The sequence below is a fragment of the Moschus berezovskii genome, chromosome 2 (assembly GCF_049115385.1).
Source record: "Moschus berezovskii isolate FMDL1 chromosome 2, NW_MosBer_1.0, whole genome shotgun sequence".
Taxonomy (NCBI): domain Eukaryota; kingdom Metazoa; phylum Chordata; class Mammalia; order Artiodactyla; family Moschidae; genus Moschus; species Moschus berezovskii.
Genome location: NC_142461.1, coordinates 16,035,599 through 16,053,272, shown reverse-complemented (window position 1 = coordinate 16,053,272; position 17,674 = coordinate 16,035,599). Strand labels below are relative to the sequence as shown.

At 54.6% G+C, this 17,674-nt stretch overlaps 2 protein-coding genes across 2 annotated transcripts; both read left to right on the top strand.

The window, feature by feature from the left end:
- The first annotated feature begins 1,415 nt into the window (after positions 1-1,415).
- Positions 1,416-4,324, top strand: LOC148778490 (intestinal-type alkaline phosphatase-like). Its single transcript, XM_088841803.1, has 11 exons — positions 1,416-1,482; positions 1,560-1,676; positions 1,791-1,906; positions 2,097-2,271; positions 2,351-2,523; positions 2,775-2,909; positions 2,998-3,070; positions 3,169-3,303; positions 3,387-3,578; positions 3,802-3,918; positions 4,032-4,324. The coding sequence occupies exons 1-11, from the start codon at positions 1,416-1,418 to the stop codon at positions 4,322-4,324; spliced, it is 1,593 nt and encodes a 530-aa protein (XP_088697929.1).
- Positions 4,325-6,869: 2,545 nt separating this feature from the next.
- On the top strand, positions 6,870-9,764 carry LOC129537922 (intestinal-type alkaline phosphatase). The gene is made up of 11 exons (XM_055397800.2): positions 6,870-6,936; positions 7,017-7,133; positions 7,245-7,360; positions 7,552-7,726; positions 7,806-7,978; positions 8,235-8,369; positions 8,458-8,530; positions 8,629-8,763; positions 8,847-9,038; positions 9,243-9,359; positions 9,472-9,764. Exons 1-11 carry the CDS (start codon positions 6,870-6,872, stop codon positions 9,762-9,764), a joined length of 1,593 nt encoding a protein of 530 aa, XP_055253775.2.
- Positions 9,765-17,674: the final 7,910 nt, after the last annotated feature.

The window sequence follows — 17,674 nt, the reverse complement described above, 5'->3', positions numbered from 1 at the left end:
GTTTGATCTCTGGGACAAGAAGGTCCCCTGGACGAAGGCAAGACAACCCACTCCAGTATTCTTGCCTGGAGAATCCCCATGGACAGAGGAGTCTGGCAGGCTACACCATTAAGGTAGAAGAGTCAGACACAACTGAGCAGCTAAGCACAATATTCCATTGTATATTTATATCTTGCTTTGCTTATCCATTTGTCTGCTGTGAATGTTGAGTTGCTTGCACCTCTTGGATACTGTGAATAATGCTCCTAAAATATGAGTGTGCAAATACGTCTTTCAGATCTTGCTTTCCATTGCTGGGGATACACACCCAGAAGTCAGATTGTTGGATGGGAGGAATGCTTTTGAACCCAACCTGGGGTTACCGAAACCTTTTAGCTCCTTATCAAAGCTGTTCCTGTGAGTGTGTGTGGCCTGTGGAGACAACAGACTCACCTCTGCCTTCCATTTACCTGTCCAATGAAGCAGAGGTCAACTTCAGTTATGGCGCACTGGGCCCACGCCTGTCGACCCATTTCAGGCACCTTACACACACACACACACACACACACACACAGCAGTGCAGACCCACCACTTCAGTACACACACACACACACACACACACACACACAGCAGTGCAGACCCAACACACACACACACACACACACACACAGCAGTGCAGACCCAACACACACACACACACACACACACACAGCAGCGCAGACCCACCACTTCAGTAACTGAAGACACAGACAAGGCCCCCGCTCTGCTGTCACCTCCAGCCCCACCCTTCTCCACAGCAGAAGCTGGGCCCAGGCTCCCCGGTGCCCCCCTAGCCCAGTGCCCACGCCTCCTGCCCAGGTCGAGTCTGGTGAGGAGCTGAGCAGGGGGCAGGGCAGACAGGCCACCCCATGGATCTCTGCCTCAGGGGACCAGGGAACTAACCCAGGCCCCTGGCCCAGGCTGTGTCCGTCAGCACTGGGAACCAAACCAGGCCAAGGCTGAGTCTCAGAAAACACTGAACACATGAGAAGGAAGGAGAGATGGATCTCCTACAGGACTTGCTGAGAAGAGAGCTGGGAGGGAGCTCACTCAGGACCTTGAAAATGTTCCTCAGGCCTAAGACATCTGCACCCCAATCCCCACCCCACCCTGAGGAGACAGGACAGCTAGGGACCATCCTGTGAGGGAGGGCCCTGCCTCCTCAGGACCCCTGCTGGCTCACCCCACCCACGACCTCCCCCTGGCAACAGGGCTCAAAGTCATAGGGCAGGAGAGGGGCAGGGTGTGGCCACCCGGGGCACTGGGAGGGACACGGAGACTTTAATAGCAGGGATTTAAGCCCGGGCAGCTAGTAATGACCTGGTACCTGGTGTCCCAGCCTTGCCCGAGACCCAGCCTCCCCAGGTCCCATCCTGACCCTCCACCATCACACAGCCATGCTGGGGACCTGCATGCTGCTGCTGCTGGGCCTGCAGCTACAGCTCTCCCTCGGCCTCATCCCAGGTAACCGGGCAGCTCCCGGCATCCTACTCACAGGGGCGGCCCCAGGCTGACCTGACTTCCACTCTCCCCTTGGGCAGTCGAAGAGGAAGATCCTGCCTTCTGGAACCGCCAGGCAGCCCAGGCCCTTGATGTGGCTAAGAAGCTGCAGCCCATCCAGACAGCTGCCAAGAATGTCATCCTCTTCTTGGGGGATGGTGAGTACATGAGGCCAGTCCACCCCCTGTCCCCCCACAACCCTGGAACCCTGGGCTGCCGGCTGACCTAGGCTGGCCCTGGGGACTCAGACCTGAGACACTGTGTACCTTCAGGGATGGGGGTGCCTACGGTGACAGCCACTCGGATCCTAAAGGGGCAGATGAATGGCAAGCTGGGACCTGAGACACCTCTGGCCATGGACCAGTTCCCATACCTGGCTCTGTCCAAGGTAAGGTCAAGTGTCCAAGGTAAGGTCTACACTAGAGGGGTGGGTGCAGGCCTAGGGAGCAGGGTAGGAGGGAAAGTCTCAGGAGGGTTGGGGGCTGAGATAGGGGCCAGGGGCTGTAAGGATGGGCCCAGAGCCTGGGTCAGGAGCTGGGTGTCTGCCCCAGCAGAGCTGAAAGCATCTCTACCCCCAGACATACAACGTGGACAGACAGGTGCCAGACAGTGCAGGCACGGCCACCGCCTACCTGTGTGGGGTCAAGGGCAACTACAGAACTATTGGTGTAAGTGCAGCCGCCCGCTACAACCAGTGCAACACGACACGTGGGAATGAGGTCACATCTGTGATGAACCGGGCCAAGAAAGCAGGTGGGCTTGGGCGTCAGCTTCCTGGGCAGGGACAGGTTCAGAGACCTCGGTGGCCCACCTTAACCTCTGCCACCCTCAGGGAAGTCAGTGGGAGTGGTGACCACCTCCAGGGTGCAACACGCCTCCCCAGCCGGGGCCTATGCGCACACTGTGAACCGTAACTGGTACTCAGACGCCGACCTGCCCGCTGATGCACAGACCAATGGCTGCCAGGACATCGCCACACAGATGGTCTACAACATGGATATTGACGTGCGACACGATGAGCATGGGGCAGGGCTGGGCAGAGAGGGTGGGACACTCTCAACAGAGTCCCAGGCAACCTCTAGCCCTACGGTCTTGCGGGGTCTCCATGGGTTTGTGGGGGCAAGGAGGGGCAACCTGTAGGAGTTACAGGTGGGGACAGACCATCCCATAGACCTGGTGGGGGAGGTAGGGGCTGTGTGAGAGGAGCAATGGGACAGCTAGGCTCCTAACCCACCTGCCCTAATCTCTGGCTCCAGGTGATCCTGGGTGGAGGCCGAATGTACATGTTTCCTGAGGGGACCCCAGACCCTGAATACCCAGATGATGTCAATCAGACCGGAGTCCGGAAGGACAACCGGAACCTGGTGCAGGAGTGGCAGGCCAAGTACCAGGTGATAGGGGCTCATGGGTGCCAGGGGTACAGCGGGGCCGGGCCTGGGGTGTCGGGCCAAAAACTGAAGCCTGGTTCTGCCCTCCCAGGGAGCCCAGTATGTGTGGAACCGCACGGAGCTCCTTCAGGCGTCCACCGACTCCAGTGTAACACACCTCATGGGTAACGACCCCACCCACAGCCACAGTCCTCCCTGGGGTGGGTGCCACGGGCCACCCCCGTCCTTAGCTTGAGGGTCACCACTGCTCCCTTTCCCACAGGCCTCTTTGAGCCGGCAGACATGAAGTATAATGTTCAGCAAGACCACACCAAAGACCCGACCCTGCAGGAGATGACGGAGGCAGCCCTGCGAGTGCTAAGCAGGAACCCCCGGGGCTTCTACCTCTTTGTGGAGGGTGAGTGGCAGCCCCTCGGTGAACAGAGGAGCGATGAGGGCCATCAGGGAAGGTTTGGTATCTTATATGTGACCTTCTTGCAGGAGGCCGCATTGACCACGGTCACCATGAAGGCAAAGCTTACATGGCGTTGACTGATACAGTCATGTTTGACAACGCCATCGCCAAGGCTAATGAGCTCACTAGCGAACTGGACACACTGATCCTTGTCACTGCAGACCACTCCCATGTCTTCTCTTTTGGTGGCTACACACTGCGTGGGACCTCCATTTTCGGTAAGCCCAGGGAGAGTGGCAGCTCCTTGCCCCTAAGTTTCGAGGCACAAAGTGCTCTGAGCCAGTTCCCTCATCTGTCGAGTAGGGTAATAACAGCAACTTCCCTGGATCACTCGGGTGAGGATTAAGTCACTGAACTGACAAGACCTGCCTGGGCTCCGCACACAGGAGGCACCGCAAAGGCTGGGGTCAGTGTGATCACGGGGTCCCCTCTTCCCTGCAGGTCTGGCCCCCAGCAAGGCCTTAGACAGCAAGTCTTACACCTCCATCCTCTATGGCAATGGCCCTGGCTACGCACTTGGCGGGGGTTCCAGGCCCGATGTTAATGACAGCACAAGCGGTAAGTGTAGTGGGTGGGGCGCTGGAAGGTGCCCCTACCCCGACACTGGCCTGGAAATCGAAGGAGGGGAAGGCTGCCTCCCTTGTTACATTAACTCCCCACCTTCTGGCCAGAGGACCCCTCCTACCGGCAGCAGGCAGCCGTGCCCCTGGCTAGTGAGTCCCATGGTGGCGAGGACGTGGCGGTGTTCGCGCGCGGCCCGCAGGCGCACCTGGTGCACGGCGTGCAGGAGGAGACCTTCGTGGCGCACGTCATGGCCTTTGCGGGCTGCTTGGAGCCCTACACCGACTGCAATCTGCCGGCCCCCGCCAGCCTCCCCGACGCCGCTCACCTGGCGGCCATGCCGCCTTCGCTGGCGCTGCTGGCCGGGGCGATGCTGCTGCTGCTGGCGCCCACCTTGTACTGACCCCCACCAGCTCCAGGTCTCGGGATTTCCCGCTCTCCTGTCCAAAATCTCCCAGTGCAGGCCCCACCTGAGCTACCACCTCGAAGTCCCCACCCCGAAGTCCTATCCTAGGGGCCACTCCCGGAGACCCGACCCGGCCCCACCACCAGAGCTTCACCTCCCAGCATTGAAGAAGCCTCAGCTCACAGCCCTTCATGGCCCAGCCCAGCCCGGACGCTGAGGCCCTGATTTCCCTGTGACACCCGTAGACCTACTGCCCGACCCCAACATCGGCGGCTTGGGATTTTGTGTTCTGCCACCCCGGACCCCAGTAAGGGGGCAGACTCTCCTCACTGCCCACAGCCCCACCTGAGGACCAGGCTGGCACGGTCCCAGGAGTCCCAGGCCCCGCTGGAACCCACACCTTGCCTTTCAGGAGACCCTGGGACTCCGGGGTTTCCGGGAGGCGTGGCTTCTTAGGAGGCGTGGTTTCCGAGGAGGCGTGGCTCCCGCGTGCTGTGGTTTCCATTCCTCCTGGAACCCACCCTTTGGGAATCTCGCCGGTCAATGAGGCGTCTGTGGCCAGGAAAGCCGGGGGACCCTGGACAGAGCCTTCAGCAGCCCCTCCTAGGAACCCAGGGTACCATTACGGAAGAAGATGGTGACACAGAGGAGAGGAGATTGTCCCAGGTCCCTCAGTTGCTGTGAGGGTGGCCCCGGTGCCCCTTCCAGGCTGGGGGATCCCAGGAGCAGCGAGGGAGCTGGGGGTGGAGACACAGGCCCCGCACGCCTGGGAGGGAGGAAGCAGCCCTCAAATAAATTGTTCTAAGTGTGATACAGTTGTGATACTTGTGGGAAGAAAAGCCCTTAGGTGGGGGCACAGAGGGTGTTTCTGTGTATGTGGGGGGGGGCGGAGGGGGTGATTCACATCAGGAAGTCAGGGAGGGGCTGATGAGAGGCTGACACTGAGCAAAGACCAAAGGTGGTGAGGGTGGGAATAACACAGGACAGTGGTGCAGGGCCCCGAGGGAGTCAGCAGGGCCAGGTGAGGCCAGCCGCAGGACCTAGTTGGGGCTTTCCCCTCCCCCAAAGCCAGGCTTTCACCTTCCCTGAAAACAGAGGAACATTCCCCAGCCCCAGTGCTCACCCTTCCTACCTCCTGGCCTGATGCCCAGCCGGTCATCTGATGGCTTGTCACCTCCCTGGTCCCGTGAGTTCCACTAGATGTGGCCCTCAAGAAAAAGGGCTTCCCTGGTATCAGTTGGTAAAGAATCCTCCTGCATTGTAGGAGACCTGGGTTCGATCCCTGGGTTGGGAGGATCCCCTGGAGAAGGGAATGGCTACCCACTCCAGTATTCTTGCCTGGATAATCCCCATGGACAGAGGAGCGTGGCAGGCTACAAACCATAAGGTGGAAAACAGTCAGACATGACTGAGCAACTAAGCACAATATTCCACTGTAGAGTTATATCATGCTTTGTTTATCCATTTGTCTGCTGTGGATGGTTGAGTGGCTTGCACCTCTTGGATACTGTGAGTAATGCTACTACAATGTGAGTGTGCAAATACCTCTTCCAGATCTTGATTTCAATTCTTGGGGATACACACCCAAAAGTGGGATTGTTGGATGGAAGAATGCTTTTGAACCCAACCTGGGGTTACCTTTTAGCTTCTTATCAGAAGCTGTTCCTGTGAGTGTGTGTGGCCTGTGGAGAGAACAGACTCACCTCTGCCTTCCATTTACCTGACCAATGGAGCAGAGGTCAACTTCAGTTATGGGGCATTGGGTCCACGCCTGTAGACCCGATTCAGGCACCTTACACACACACACACACAGCAGCGCAGACCCAGCACTTCAGTAATTGAAGACACAAACAAGGCCCCCGCTCTGCTGTCACCTCCAGCCCCACCCTTCTCCACAGCAGAAGCTGGGCCCAGGCTCCCCAGTGCCCCCCTAGCCCAGTGCCCACGCCTCCTGCCCAGGTCAAGTCTGGTGAGGAGCTGAGCAGGGGGCAGGGCAGACAGGCCACCCCATGGATCTCTGCCTCAGGGAACCAGGGAACTAACCCAGGCCCCTGGCCCAGGCTGTGTCCGTCAGCACTGGGAACCAAACCAGGCCAAGGCTGAGTCTCAGAAAACACTGAACACATGAGAAGGAAGGAGAGATGGATCTCCCACAGGACTTGCTGAGAAGAGAGCTGGGAGGAGCCTCAGTCAAGACCTTGAAAATATTCCTCAGGCCTAAGACATCTGCACCCTAATCCCCACCCTGAGGAGACAGCTGGGGACCACCAGTGAGGGAGGGAGCTGAATCCTCAGGACCCCTGCTGGCTCAGTCACACCCACCACATCCCCCTGGCAACAGGGCTCAAAGTCATAGGGCAGGTGAGGGCCAGGGTGTGGCCACCGGGGCACTGGGAGGGACACGGAGACTTTAATAGCAGGGACAAAGTCTATCTAGATTTAAGCCCTGGCAGCCAGTGCTGCAGCTGATACCTGGTGTCCCAGCCTTGCCTGAGACCCAGCCTCCCCAGGTCCCATCCTGACCCTTCACCATCACACAGCCATGCAGGGGGCCTGCGTGCTGCTGCTGCTGGGCCTGCGGCTACAGCTCTCCCTCGGCTTCATCCCAGGTAATCAGGCAGCTCCCAGCAGCCACCACTCACAGGGGACGGCCCATGGCTGACCTGACCTCCACTCTCCCCTTGGACAGTCGAGGAGGAAGACCCTGCCTTCTGGAACCGCCAGGCAGCCCAGGCCCTTGATGTGGCTAAGAAGCTGCAGCCCATCCAGACAGCTGCCAAGAATGTCATCCTCTTCTTGGGGGATGGTGAGTACGCTAGGCCAGTCCAGCCCATCTCCCCACAACCATGGAACCCTGAGCTGGTGGCTGAGCAGGCTGGCCCCAGGAACTCAGACCTGACACAGTGTGTACCTTCAGGGATGGGGGTGCCTACGGTGACAGCCACTCGGATCCTAAAGGGGCAGTTGAATGGCAAGCTGGGACCTGAGACACCCCTGGCCATGGACCAGTTCCCATACCTGGCTCTGTCCAAGGTAAGGGTCAAGTGACCTCAGGTGGTCTATACCAGAGGGGTGGGTGTGAGCCTAGGGAACAGGGTCGGAGGGAAAAATCCCAGGAGGGTTGGGGGCTGAAATAGGGGCTGGGGTCTGTGAGGATGGGCCCAGGGCCTGGGTCAGGAGCTGGGTGTCTGCCCCAGCAGAGCTGAAGGCATCTCTGCCCCCAGACATACAACGTGGACAGACAGGTGCCAGACAGTGCAGGCACGGCCACCGCCTACCTGTGTGGGGTCAAGGGCAACTACAGAACCATTGGTGTAAGTGCAGCCGCCCGCTACAACCAGTGCAGCACGACACGTGGGAATGAGGTCACATCTGTGATGAACCGGGCCAAGAAAGCAGGTGGGCTTGGGCGTCAGCTTCCTGGGCAGGGACAGGCTCAGAGACCTCGGTGGCCCACCTTAACCTCTGCCACCCTCAGGGAAGTCAGTGGGAGTGGTGACCACCACCAGGGTGCAACACGCCTCCCCGGCCGGGGCCTACGCACATGTTGTAAATCGAGACTGGTACTCAGACGCCGACCTGCCCGCCGATGCACAGACCAATGGCTGCCAAGACATCGCCACACAGCTGGTCTACAACATGGATATTGACGTGCGACATGTTGGGCACAGGGCGGGGCTGGGCACAGATGGTGGGGCACATTCTCAACAGAGTCCCAGGCAACCTCTAGCCCTATGGTCTTGCGGGGTCTCCATGGGTTTGTGTGTGTGTATGTGTGGTGGGGTGGCACCATGTGGGAGGTGGGGACAAACCATCCCACATACCTGCTGGGGAAGGTAGGGGCTGTGTGAGATGAGCAAAGGGCCAGCTAGGCCCCTAACCCACCTGCCCTAATCTCTGGCTCCAGGTGATCCTGGGTGGAGGCCGAAAATACATGTTTCCTGAGGGGACCCCAGACCCTGAATACCCAGATGATGCCAGTCAGACCGGAGTCCGGAAGGACAAGCGGAATCTGGTGCAGGAGTGGCAGGCCAAGTACCAGGTGATAGGGGCTCATGGGTGCAAGGGGTACAGCGGGGCCGGGCCTGGGGTGTCGGGCCAAAAACTGAAGCCTGGTTCTGCCCTCCCAGGGAGCCCAGTATGTGTGGAACCGCACGGAGCTCCTTCAGGCGTCCACCGACTCCAGTGTAACACACCTCATGGGTAACGACCCCACCCACAGCCACAGTCCTCCCTGGGGTGGGTGCCACGGGCCACCCCCATCCTTAGCTTGAGGGTCACCACTGCTCCCTTTCCCACAGGCCTCTTTGAGCCGGCAGACATGAAGTATAATGTTCAGCAAGACCACAACAAGGACCCGACCCTGCAGGAGATGACGGAGGTCGCCCTGCGAGTGCTGAGCAGGAACCCCCGGGGCTTCTACCTCTTTGTGGAGGGTGAGTGGCAGCCCCTTGGTGAACAGAGGAGCGATGAGGGCCATCAGGGAAGGTTTGGTATCTTATATGTGACCTTCTTGCAGGAGGCCGCATTGACCACGGTCACCATGACAGCAAAGCTTATATGGCGCTGACCGAGGCAGTCATGTTTGACAATGCCATCGCCAAGGCTAACGAGCTCACTAGCGAACTGGACACGCTGATCCTTGTCACTGCAGACCACTCCCATGTCTTCTCTTTTGGTGGCTACACACTGCGTGGGACCTCCATTTTCGGTAAGCCCAGGGAGAGTGGCAGCTCCTTGCCCCTAAGTTTCGAGGCACAAAGTGCTCTGAGCCAGTTCCCTCATCTATCAAGTGGGTTGGGGTGCCCTACATCGCTCTGGTGAGGATTAAATTAGTGAACAGACAAGACCTGCCTGGTCTCTGAACACAGGAGGCTGGGGTCAGTGAGATCACGGGGTCCCCTCTTCCCTGCAGGTCTGGCCCCCAGCAAGGCCTTAGACAGCAAGTCTTACACCTCCATCCTCTATGGCAATGGCCCTGGCTATGCGCTTGGCGGGGGTTCGAGGCCCGATGTTAATGACAGCACAAGCGGTAAGTGTAGTGGGTGGGGCGCTGGGAGGTGCTCCACCCCCACACTGGCCTGGAACTCTAGGGAGGGGAAGGCTGCCTCCCTTGTTACATTAACTCCCCACCTTCTGGCCAGAGGACCCCTCCTACCGGCAGCAGGCAGCCGTGCCCCTGGCTAGCGAGACCCACGGGGGCGAGGACGTGGCGGTGTTCGCGCGCGGCCCGCAGGCGCACCTGGTGCACGGCGTGCAGGAGGAGACCTTCGTGGCGCACGTCATGGCCTTTGCGGGCTGCTTGGAGCCCTACACCGACTGCAATCTGCCGGCCCCCGCCAGCCTCCCCGACGCCGCTCACCTGGCGGCCATGCCGCCTTCGCTGGCGCTGCTGGCCGGGGCGATGCTGCTGCTGCTGGCGCCCACCTTGTACTGACCCCCACCAGCTCCAGGTCTCGGGATTTCCCGCTCTCCTGTCCAAAATCTCCCAGTGCAGGCCCCACCTGAGCTACCACCTCGAAGTCCCCACCCCGAAGTCCTATCCTAGGGGCCACTCCCGGAGACCCGACCCGGCCCCACCACCAGAGCTTCACCTCCCAGCATTGAAGAAGCCTCAGCTCACAGCCCTTCATGGCCCAGCCCAGCCCGGACGCTGAGGCCCTGATTTCCCTGTGACACCCGTAGACCTACTGCCCGACCCCAACATCGGCGGCTTGGGATTTTGTGTTCTGCCACCCCGGACCCCAGTAAGGGGGCTCGGACCATCCAGATTCCCCCCACTGCCCACAGCCCCACCTGAGGACCAGGCTGGCACGGTCCCAGGGGTCCCAGGCCCCGCTGGAACCCACATCTTGCCTTTCAGGAGACCCTGGGACTCCAGGGTTTCTTGGAGGCGTGGCTCCCTGTCCTGAAACCCACCCTGTGGGCATCTGGGACCCAAGGAGACATCACAGGCCAGGAGCTCCGGGGGACCCTGGACAGAGTCCTCAGCTGCCCCTCCTAGGAGCCCAGCGGTACCATTACAGAGAGGAGACGGTGATACAGAGAAGAGATTGTCCCAGGTCCCTCAGCTGATGTGAGGGTGGCCCCGGTGCCCCTTCCAGGCTGGAGGATCCCAGGAGCAGTGGGGGAGCTGGGGGTGGAGACACAGGCCCCGCCTTCCTGGGAGGGAGGAAGCAGCCCTCAAATAAATTGTTCTAAGTGTGATACAGGAGTGATACGTGTGGGAAGAGACGCCCTTAGCAGGTGGGGGCACAGAGGGTGTGTCTGGGTGAGGGGGGTCCCATCAGGAGGTCAGGGAGGGGCTGATGAAGGGCTGACACTGAGCAAAGACCAAAGGCGACACAGAAGGACAGCGGTGCAGGGCCGGGTCTGGTCAGCAGAGGGACCTAGGTGGGGGAGCCGGGCGGGTAAAGAGGGTCAAACCTGAGGGAATGGGAGGATGAGGGAGGAGCTGGAATTTCATCCGGAGTTCGGAGGGGGGTGGAAGCCTGTGAGCAGGGACTTAACAGGACCGGAAGACTCTAGAAAATACCCTGCTGACTACTGAGGAGAGAAGACTATTTTGTTTCTTTTTCTGTTGTGGGGGTGTAGATGGGAGCTGGGAAACCAGAGAGGAGGGATAGACTCCTAACATTTCTGACCTCTGTCCGAAAACATTCAGGAGCATCCACTCCGATATAAAAACACTGAGTATGTGAAAGTGTTAGTCACTCACTTGTGTCCACCTCTTTTGCGACCCCATGGACTATAGCCGCCAGGCTCCTCTGTCCATGGGATTCACTAGTCAGGAAAACTGGAGTAGTTTTCCATTTCCTGCTCCTGAGTTCTTCCCTACCCAGGGTTTGTACCTGGGTCTCTTGCATTGCAGGCAGATTCTTAACTGAGTCATATAACCCACCCCACAGACACATTCCAAAGAATTTTATAGGATTGAAGACAGCCATATTTTCCAATACATTTTACAAAACTAAATTTCTTTGTACTTTTACAGAGTTGCCGGGAAAGCATTTTGCCCTCACTAGAAATGTTAATATGACTGAATGTGCTGCCTTACTTACTAAAATTTTGATTTCACACTGCAAAACATCAATCTAAAGGCCAGGCTCTTAGGATAGTTTGCTTCAACTCTGGTTTTTAGTGACTGTCACAAACTATGGAGCTGAATGGAAGGAGGGCCTTACTAAATTACTGGACTGGTTTTTACACTCCACCCACCAACTGTGCAAAGGCATTTTGTTACAATGTAGCTTGTGTGGTTCAACCTTCTCTGTTGTCAGTTCAGTTTAGTTCAGTTCAGTCGCTCAGTCGAGTCCGACTCTCCGCGACCCCATGAATCACAGCAAGCCAGGCCTCCCTGTCCATCACCAACTCCCGGAGTTCACTCAAACTCATGCCCACAGAGTCGGTGATGCCATCCAGCCATCTCATTCTCTGTCGTCCCCTTCTCCTCCTTCCCCCAATCCCTCCCAGCATCAGAGTATTTTCCAGTGAGTCAACTTGTCGCATGAGGTGGCCAGAGTATTGGAGATTCAGCTTTAGCATCAGTCCTTCCAATGAACACCCAGGATTGATCTCCTCCAGAATGGACTGGTTGGATCTCCTTGCAGTCCAAGGGACTCTCAAGAGTCTTCTCCAGCACCACAGTTCAAAAGCATCAATTCTTCGGTGCTCAGCTTTCTTCACAGTCCAACTCTCACATCCATACATGACCACGGGAAAAACCATAGCCTTGACTAGAGTTAGCTGGTCCAAAAAACCAAAGGGAAAGAGCTGCTTGTCTCTGTTTCATAAATGGGTTCAGCTCCCAAGGGAACTCTTCATTGTCAAACTGCAGGTTTGAAAAACATTATTCTGGAATTCCTGGTGATGGTCACACAACTTTGAATATTCTAAAAAAAAAAACTACAGAATAGTACACTTGAAAAAGGTGAGTTTTATGGTACATAAATGAAACAGTTTCTGTTTCCAAGCTTTTAAAAAGTGTGTAGGTCCAAGTGTTGGCACAAAATCATGTCCATGGACACATTTCAAACATCAGTTCTAAAATCTTTACCATGAAGGGGCAGATGCAGATTTTTTTTTCAAGCTTTTCTTTAAGTGCTTAAGACTGATAATTGCTGATAAAATAAATTTTTACATACCAGGTATGGGGAACTCATTCTGCCTTATATGAGTTAACTTGATTTTTGGCCTATCAAACATACTTTGTACATTTAATTTAATTCTGAATAAAAGGGCACATTGTATAGGCATAAAGAATGTCTAAGTTTAAAAAAAATTTTTTTTAATTTTTAATTAAAAATTCCTCCCTTTCTGGGACACCAATCCTGGTCCAATCCTGTGACTCCCTTCCCAGCTGCCAAGGCCATACTGACTCTCTTTATGTGTTGATCTGATTTTTTTTTTAAACCTTGAAGGAATGTATCCATGATTTGTTTTATTTCTTTTTTCTGACAATATGTAAAACCATGCTGAAATCCATGCCTCTCCGAAGCAGTTTCTTCCAGTTTCCTCCAGACAGCAGAAAGGATTATAACCTGTCTTCCTCAGTTTGGCTCAAATAAAACTCTTTACAATTCCTATTAACATTATGGATTGTTTACAGATTATTTTCGTCATCATGCTTGTCACCTAGAGAAATATCAGCACATTGACTTTTAAGAAGGAAAGGGAGTCAGAAAGAAAGAGGGCAGAAGGACTCATGCCAGCCCCCTTCAATACCTTGCCATAAAGATGGCTCATTCTGTGGGGTTAATCTGGAACATTCTCAAGGTCACACTCAATCCCATTACCAATAATCTATCATGAAGCTTCTCCCTTACTCGGACAATCTTGGTTTTAGAAAGTGAATACCACAGATGGTTCCTATTGTATTTTATGTGCTCTCAAGGCTTCTAGTTCTTTCCTGCAATGGTTTGACCAGAGATGGCTTTTGCAGGTTCTGCTGCCTCTGCAGCTTTCATCATCCAGAATCTTTTTTTTTTTCTTTAAATCCTTCCCAACTCTTTTCTCCACCATCCTATGTGTTGTTAAATTTGCACCTCACCACATCTTCTCACAGGACTTTCAGTCTCAAGCGATTCCTGGTGAAGACACAAAAGCAGAGTCATCCAATTCTCAATGGATTCAAATGAAAACTGGCAATAAAATCAAGTATACCTCCAAGAGAAGACATTGGAGGAGAACCAAGCTGGGTCTACAAGAAGCCTCACACAGGAGATGCACACATTTATACTGTGTTAAGGCCTGACTCATTTGAGAAGACCCTGATGCTGGGAAAGATTGAGAGCAGGAGAAGGGGACGACAGAGGATGAAGTGGTTGGGTGGCATTACTGACTCAATGGACATGGATTTGGGTGAACTGTGGGAGTTGGTGATGGACAGGGAGGCCTGGCGTGCTGGGGTTCATGGGGTTGCAAAAAGTCGGATACAACTGAGTGGCTGAACTGAACTGAACTGAAGGTCACCTACACATCAACCAACCAAATCACAATAGTGAGACCATCACTGCTGTCTGAACAGCTCATGGGAGAGATGGAATGCTTGGCTCCTGATGTTTGCTGTTTCCTCACTAGCTTTCTATGCGGCTCAGGAATAAATAAGTGAAAGCTTTGCTGGAAAAAATTCCTTCCCACTAGCTGTTCCATCAATGGATGCACTTGCACTGTTTTCCCCACATGACATTGTTTTTTATTAAACAAAGTATGAACTGTTGGAAATATATCTTCCCTGCCACATCTTTCCTTTAGTGGCTCACACACACACACAAAGTGGTTTGTGTATTTCATTATTGGAACAGAATCCAGCAAATACCTTAAGCTGAGATGTGTAGAAACATCTGTACTTTCAGCCAACTGACTGTATAGCAAACCTCCCACACTGGGTGATTTGCTCTAACACTTTTTCTTCAGTCTACAGCGATGTTTTCTCTACATCTTCCAAAGGTATTTGCTGACAAAGAAATGCCTTTCGGTTTTTCGACAGATCATTTTCTGTTCATTGTTTCTGCCATTTTTACTGCAGCAGAAAGAATAAATGTTTGCCTGGTGGTAGGTGTTTTTCGTCTTATGCTATTACGCAAGCAACTTTAAAAGAGCCTTCCAAATATTTATCATTGCTTAGGGAAATATCAAAAAGTACTAGATAGAACAGCACATCACTTTAAACATCACGGGGAAAAAAACTGTGGGGGGTTGTCTTCATGTCCTGAAAGCTAAGGTTTTAAATGCCTTGCAAACCAGAGAGGTTCATGCTATATTAAGACTATCTCAAGGTGCCCCCAGAGCAAACCAATGATGATGGAGGTGGGGGTGCTTCAAGCAGTTTGGTTTTGTTTAATGTTTTATGTTTGGGGCTGACCTCTAATCAGCTCTATACCATGGGTGATGAGCATGTGCCAGGGGGGAGGAAGTAACAACCACTTAACCTGGTATGGATTACAGGTATTATTTGCAGTCTCTTTACAAGAAATTTTTGTAAGTCCACTTGATTGCTTGGGAGGAATCATTTATTTAAAACTACAATAGGTCATATAATCTATAGATCTACTTAGCCAGACACACTCAACTTATTCAGTCTCAATCCACCAGAAGTGAGCAAATGAGAAGGAACACTGCGTCAGCCCCCTGCCTGCAGTGCCCACATTCTCTTCCCCAGGACACCTGACAGCCATGCTGGGGGGTGGGTGCCTGATCAAAACCATTGCAGATAGAGAAGAGATAGAGAACAGCATGTGGGATCTAAGTTCCCCAATCAGGAATCAAACCTGTGCCCCATGTAGTGGAAATGCAGAGTCCTAACCACTGGCCTGCCAGGGAAGTCCCCAAATAGAAAATTTTATTTGAGCCAAGTGGAGATTCTAACCAAGTAGAAAGTCTTTCAGGAAACTCCAAGGACTGCTCCCACACATTTTTGAAATAAAGGATAGTACATTAAGAGGAGACAGCCATATTCTACACAAAGTTCACCTAAAAATACAGAGTCCAGACAAGCACATACATAGTGAGCAACAGGTCCCAGGACCCCTCATGGGATTGGGAAAGAAATGTAATGTACTAAGGAGGTACGCTGTCTATGTCAGAAAAAATAAAAAACAACACTGATCTTCATGATAGAGCAGGCATTTGCAGCTTCAAGAAGGTCAGCTTCATGTATAATGCAGGTGCAGGCTGCACGCTAGGGACGGCCCACTACGGGCAGGCAGTGCGTTATGCTTAGATTGCCTTGTCCTGCCCCAAACATAAATTTTACTCCATCAGGATGAAGGTTCCAGGATGGAGTGAAAGTGAAAGTTGCTCAGTCGTGTCTGACTCTCTGCAACCCTATGGACTATACAGTCCATGGAATTCTCCAGGCCAGAATACTGGAGTGGGTAGCCTTTCCCTTCTCCAGAGTTTCTTCCAAACCCAGGGGATCGAACCTAGGTCTCCTGCATTGCAGGCAGATTCTTTACCAGCTGAACCACCAGGGAAACCAGGGCTGACGGCCCAGGTTTGTGGCAAGGCTGGAATGAGATAAAGCCTGGGAGAGCCGGACACACATTAGGCACTCTGGAAGGCCTGATGTCCCTTCAACCAACAAGTTGAGATCTGAGTGGGAGACCAGTCATCCCTGGACCCTAGAAAGAACTCTCTTAAAAAAAAAAAAATTATTTGGCTGTGTTGGGTTGGCTCTTACAGTATGGGCTCAGTAGTTGCAGGATGTGGGCTTAGTTACTCCTTGGCAGAAAATGGGATCTTAATTCCCCAACCACGGATCAAACCTACATCCCTTGCACTGCAAGGTGATATTTAACCACTGGACCACAAGAAAAGTGCCCCAGACAGGACTCTTAGGACAAACAACTCTCCATGACTACAGGTGCATCACTCCCTGCAGAGTTCAGACTGGCCTCTAGGGGGCGCCCCTGGTTCAGTCCCAGCCAGACCTGTAGCACAGCCCATCCGTGGCTCCTGGAGTCCCTCCTTTCTCCCACCCCTGGTCCCTGCACCAAGCCCAGCGGGGCTCTGGTGACCACGCAGGATGCTTCCTGATGGATAGTCACTGGTGCTGCCTGGAAACCTCGGGAGACCTCGGATGAGATGACCTTCATCCTGACCTTGCAGCTGATGCTCCCATCTGAGGCTGTGACCCCTCCTGCTTCCAGACACAGGTCTCCCCACCTGCTCAGCGTCCTCATGACCAGCCGTTGTCCCTTTCAGGATGCCTCCCCCATCCCTGTCTTCAGTAGGGGTGGGGTTGGGGGTCCAGAGACCTGCAGGAAGCTGAGTCATATTCTTAGTCTCACCCTCTGATCTAAAGTGACCCAGGGCCTGCTTCCTCCAGGTGAACAGAGCTTCAGGGTTGCTCCCGCACACATGCCAGGCCACAGCCCGGAATCGCCTTGACATCCCCTCACCACCAGGGATGCCCAACCTGTGCCAACATGCCTGGCACAGTGCCCGGGAGCCAGTTGTGTGTCTCTGGAGCCGGCCCTCAGGGACGAAACAGTTTCCCCACCATCCAGATGTTGAGGCCACTATCCACCTCAGTAGGGAGCATCCAGCTGTTTGCCGGTTCTAGCCCTTTCCCCCTTTTACGCCCCGAGTAAGAAATGTTTTTACTAGTCACAAACCCACAATGGAACTATTTGAATTAAAGACATGTCACTCTTTTTTTTTTTTTCTGCATGAAAACAGGTTATTTATTGGTGAGATAATTAGAAAAGCTCACCAGATATCCCAGTTCCTGGTCATCAGCAGCAGGACACCTCCTCCACCCCCACCCCAGCCAGGGCTCCTCGAGTGACAGGAAAGTCGTCGCCTTCAGAGCTCTGTCAGGGGTGACCGCCATGGTCTGGTCCCATGGGAAGCTAGGAAGTTTTTTTATTATTATTTACACAAAGTAGACAAGGAGAGATGCAGCTTTGCAGCACCATGGGACTGCGGTTTGGGGATCTGAGCTGCCTGCCGCCCAGTGAATCGGCCTGAGCAGCAGCCAGAGGCTCACAGATCCTGGCCCAGCTGAGGTCAGGGGGCCAGGAGCCATGACCTTTTTCCTCTGACCTGGTGAGCTCATGCTGGCCCGCAGCCCGGCTGCAGGGCTGCTCAGAGGGCTGGATTCGAGGGAGGGGTGGTGTGTGCCCGCAGCCCTTGCAGTGGGCGCCCCCCACCCTGTGCAGGAGGCAGGGAGCATGGGGAGGAGGGAGGCATCCACGGGCCTGGCTGGGCCGGGCCCTTGTTGAGGACAGCGGGCCACAGGGCAGAGAGGGACCGAAGGACACCCCCATACTAGTGTGGGGGGACACAGTCAGTGGAGCCTGAGGGTTGGTGCCTCAAAGGTGGGCTGTAACCAAGTGAGAGCTG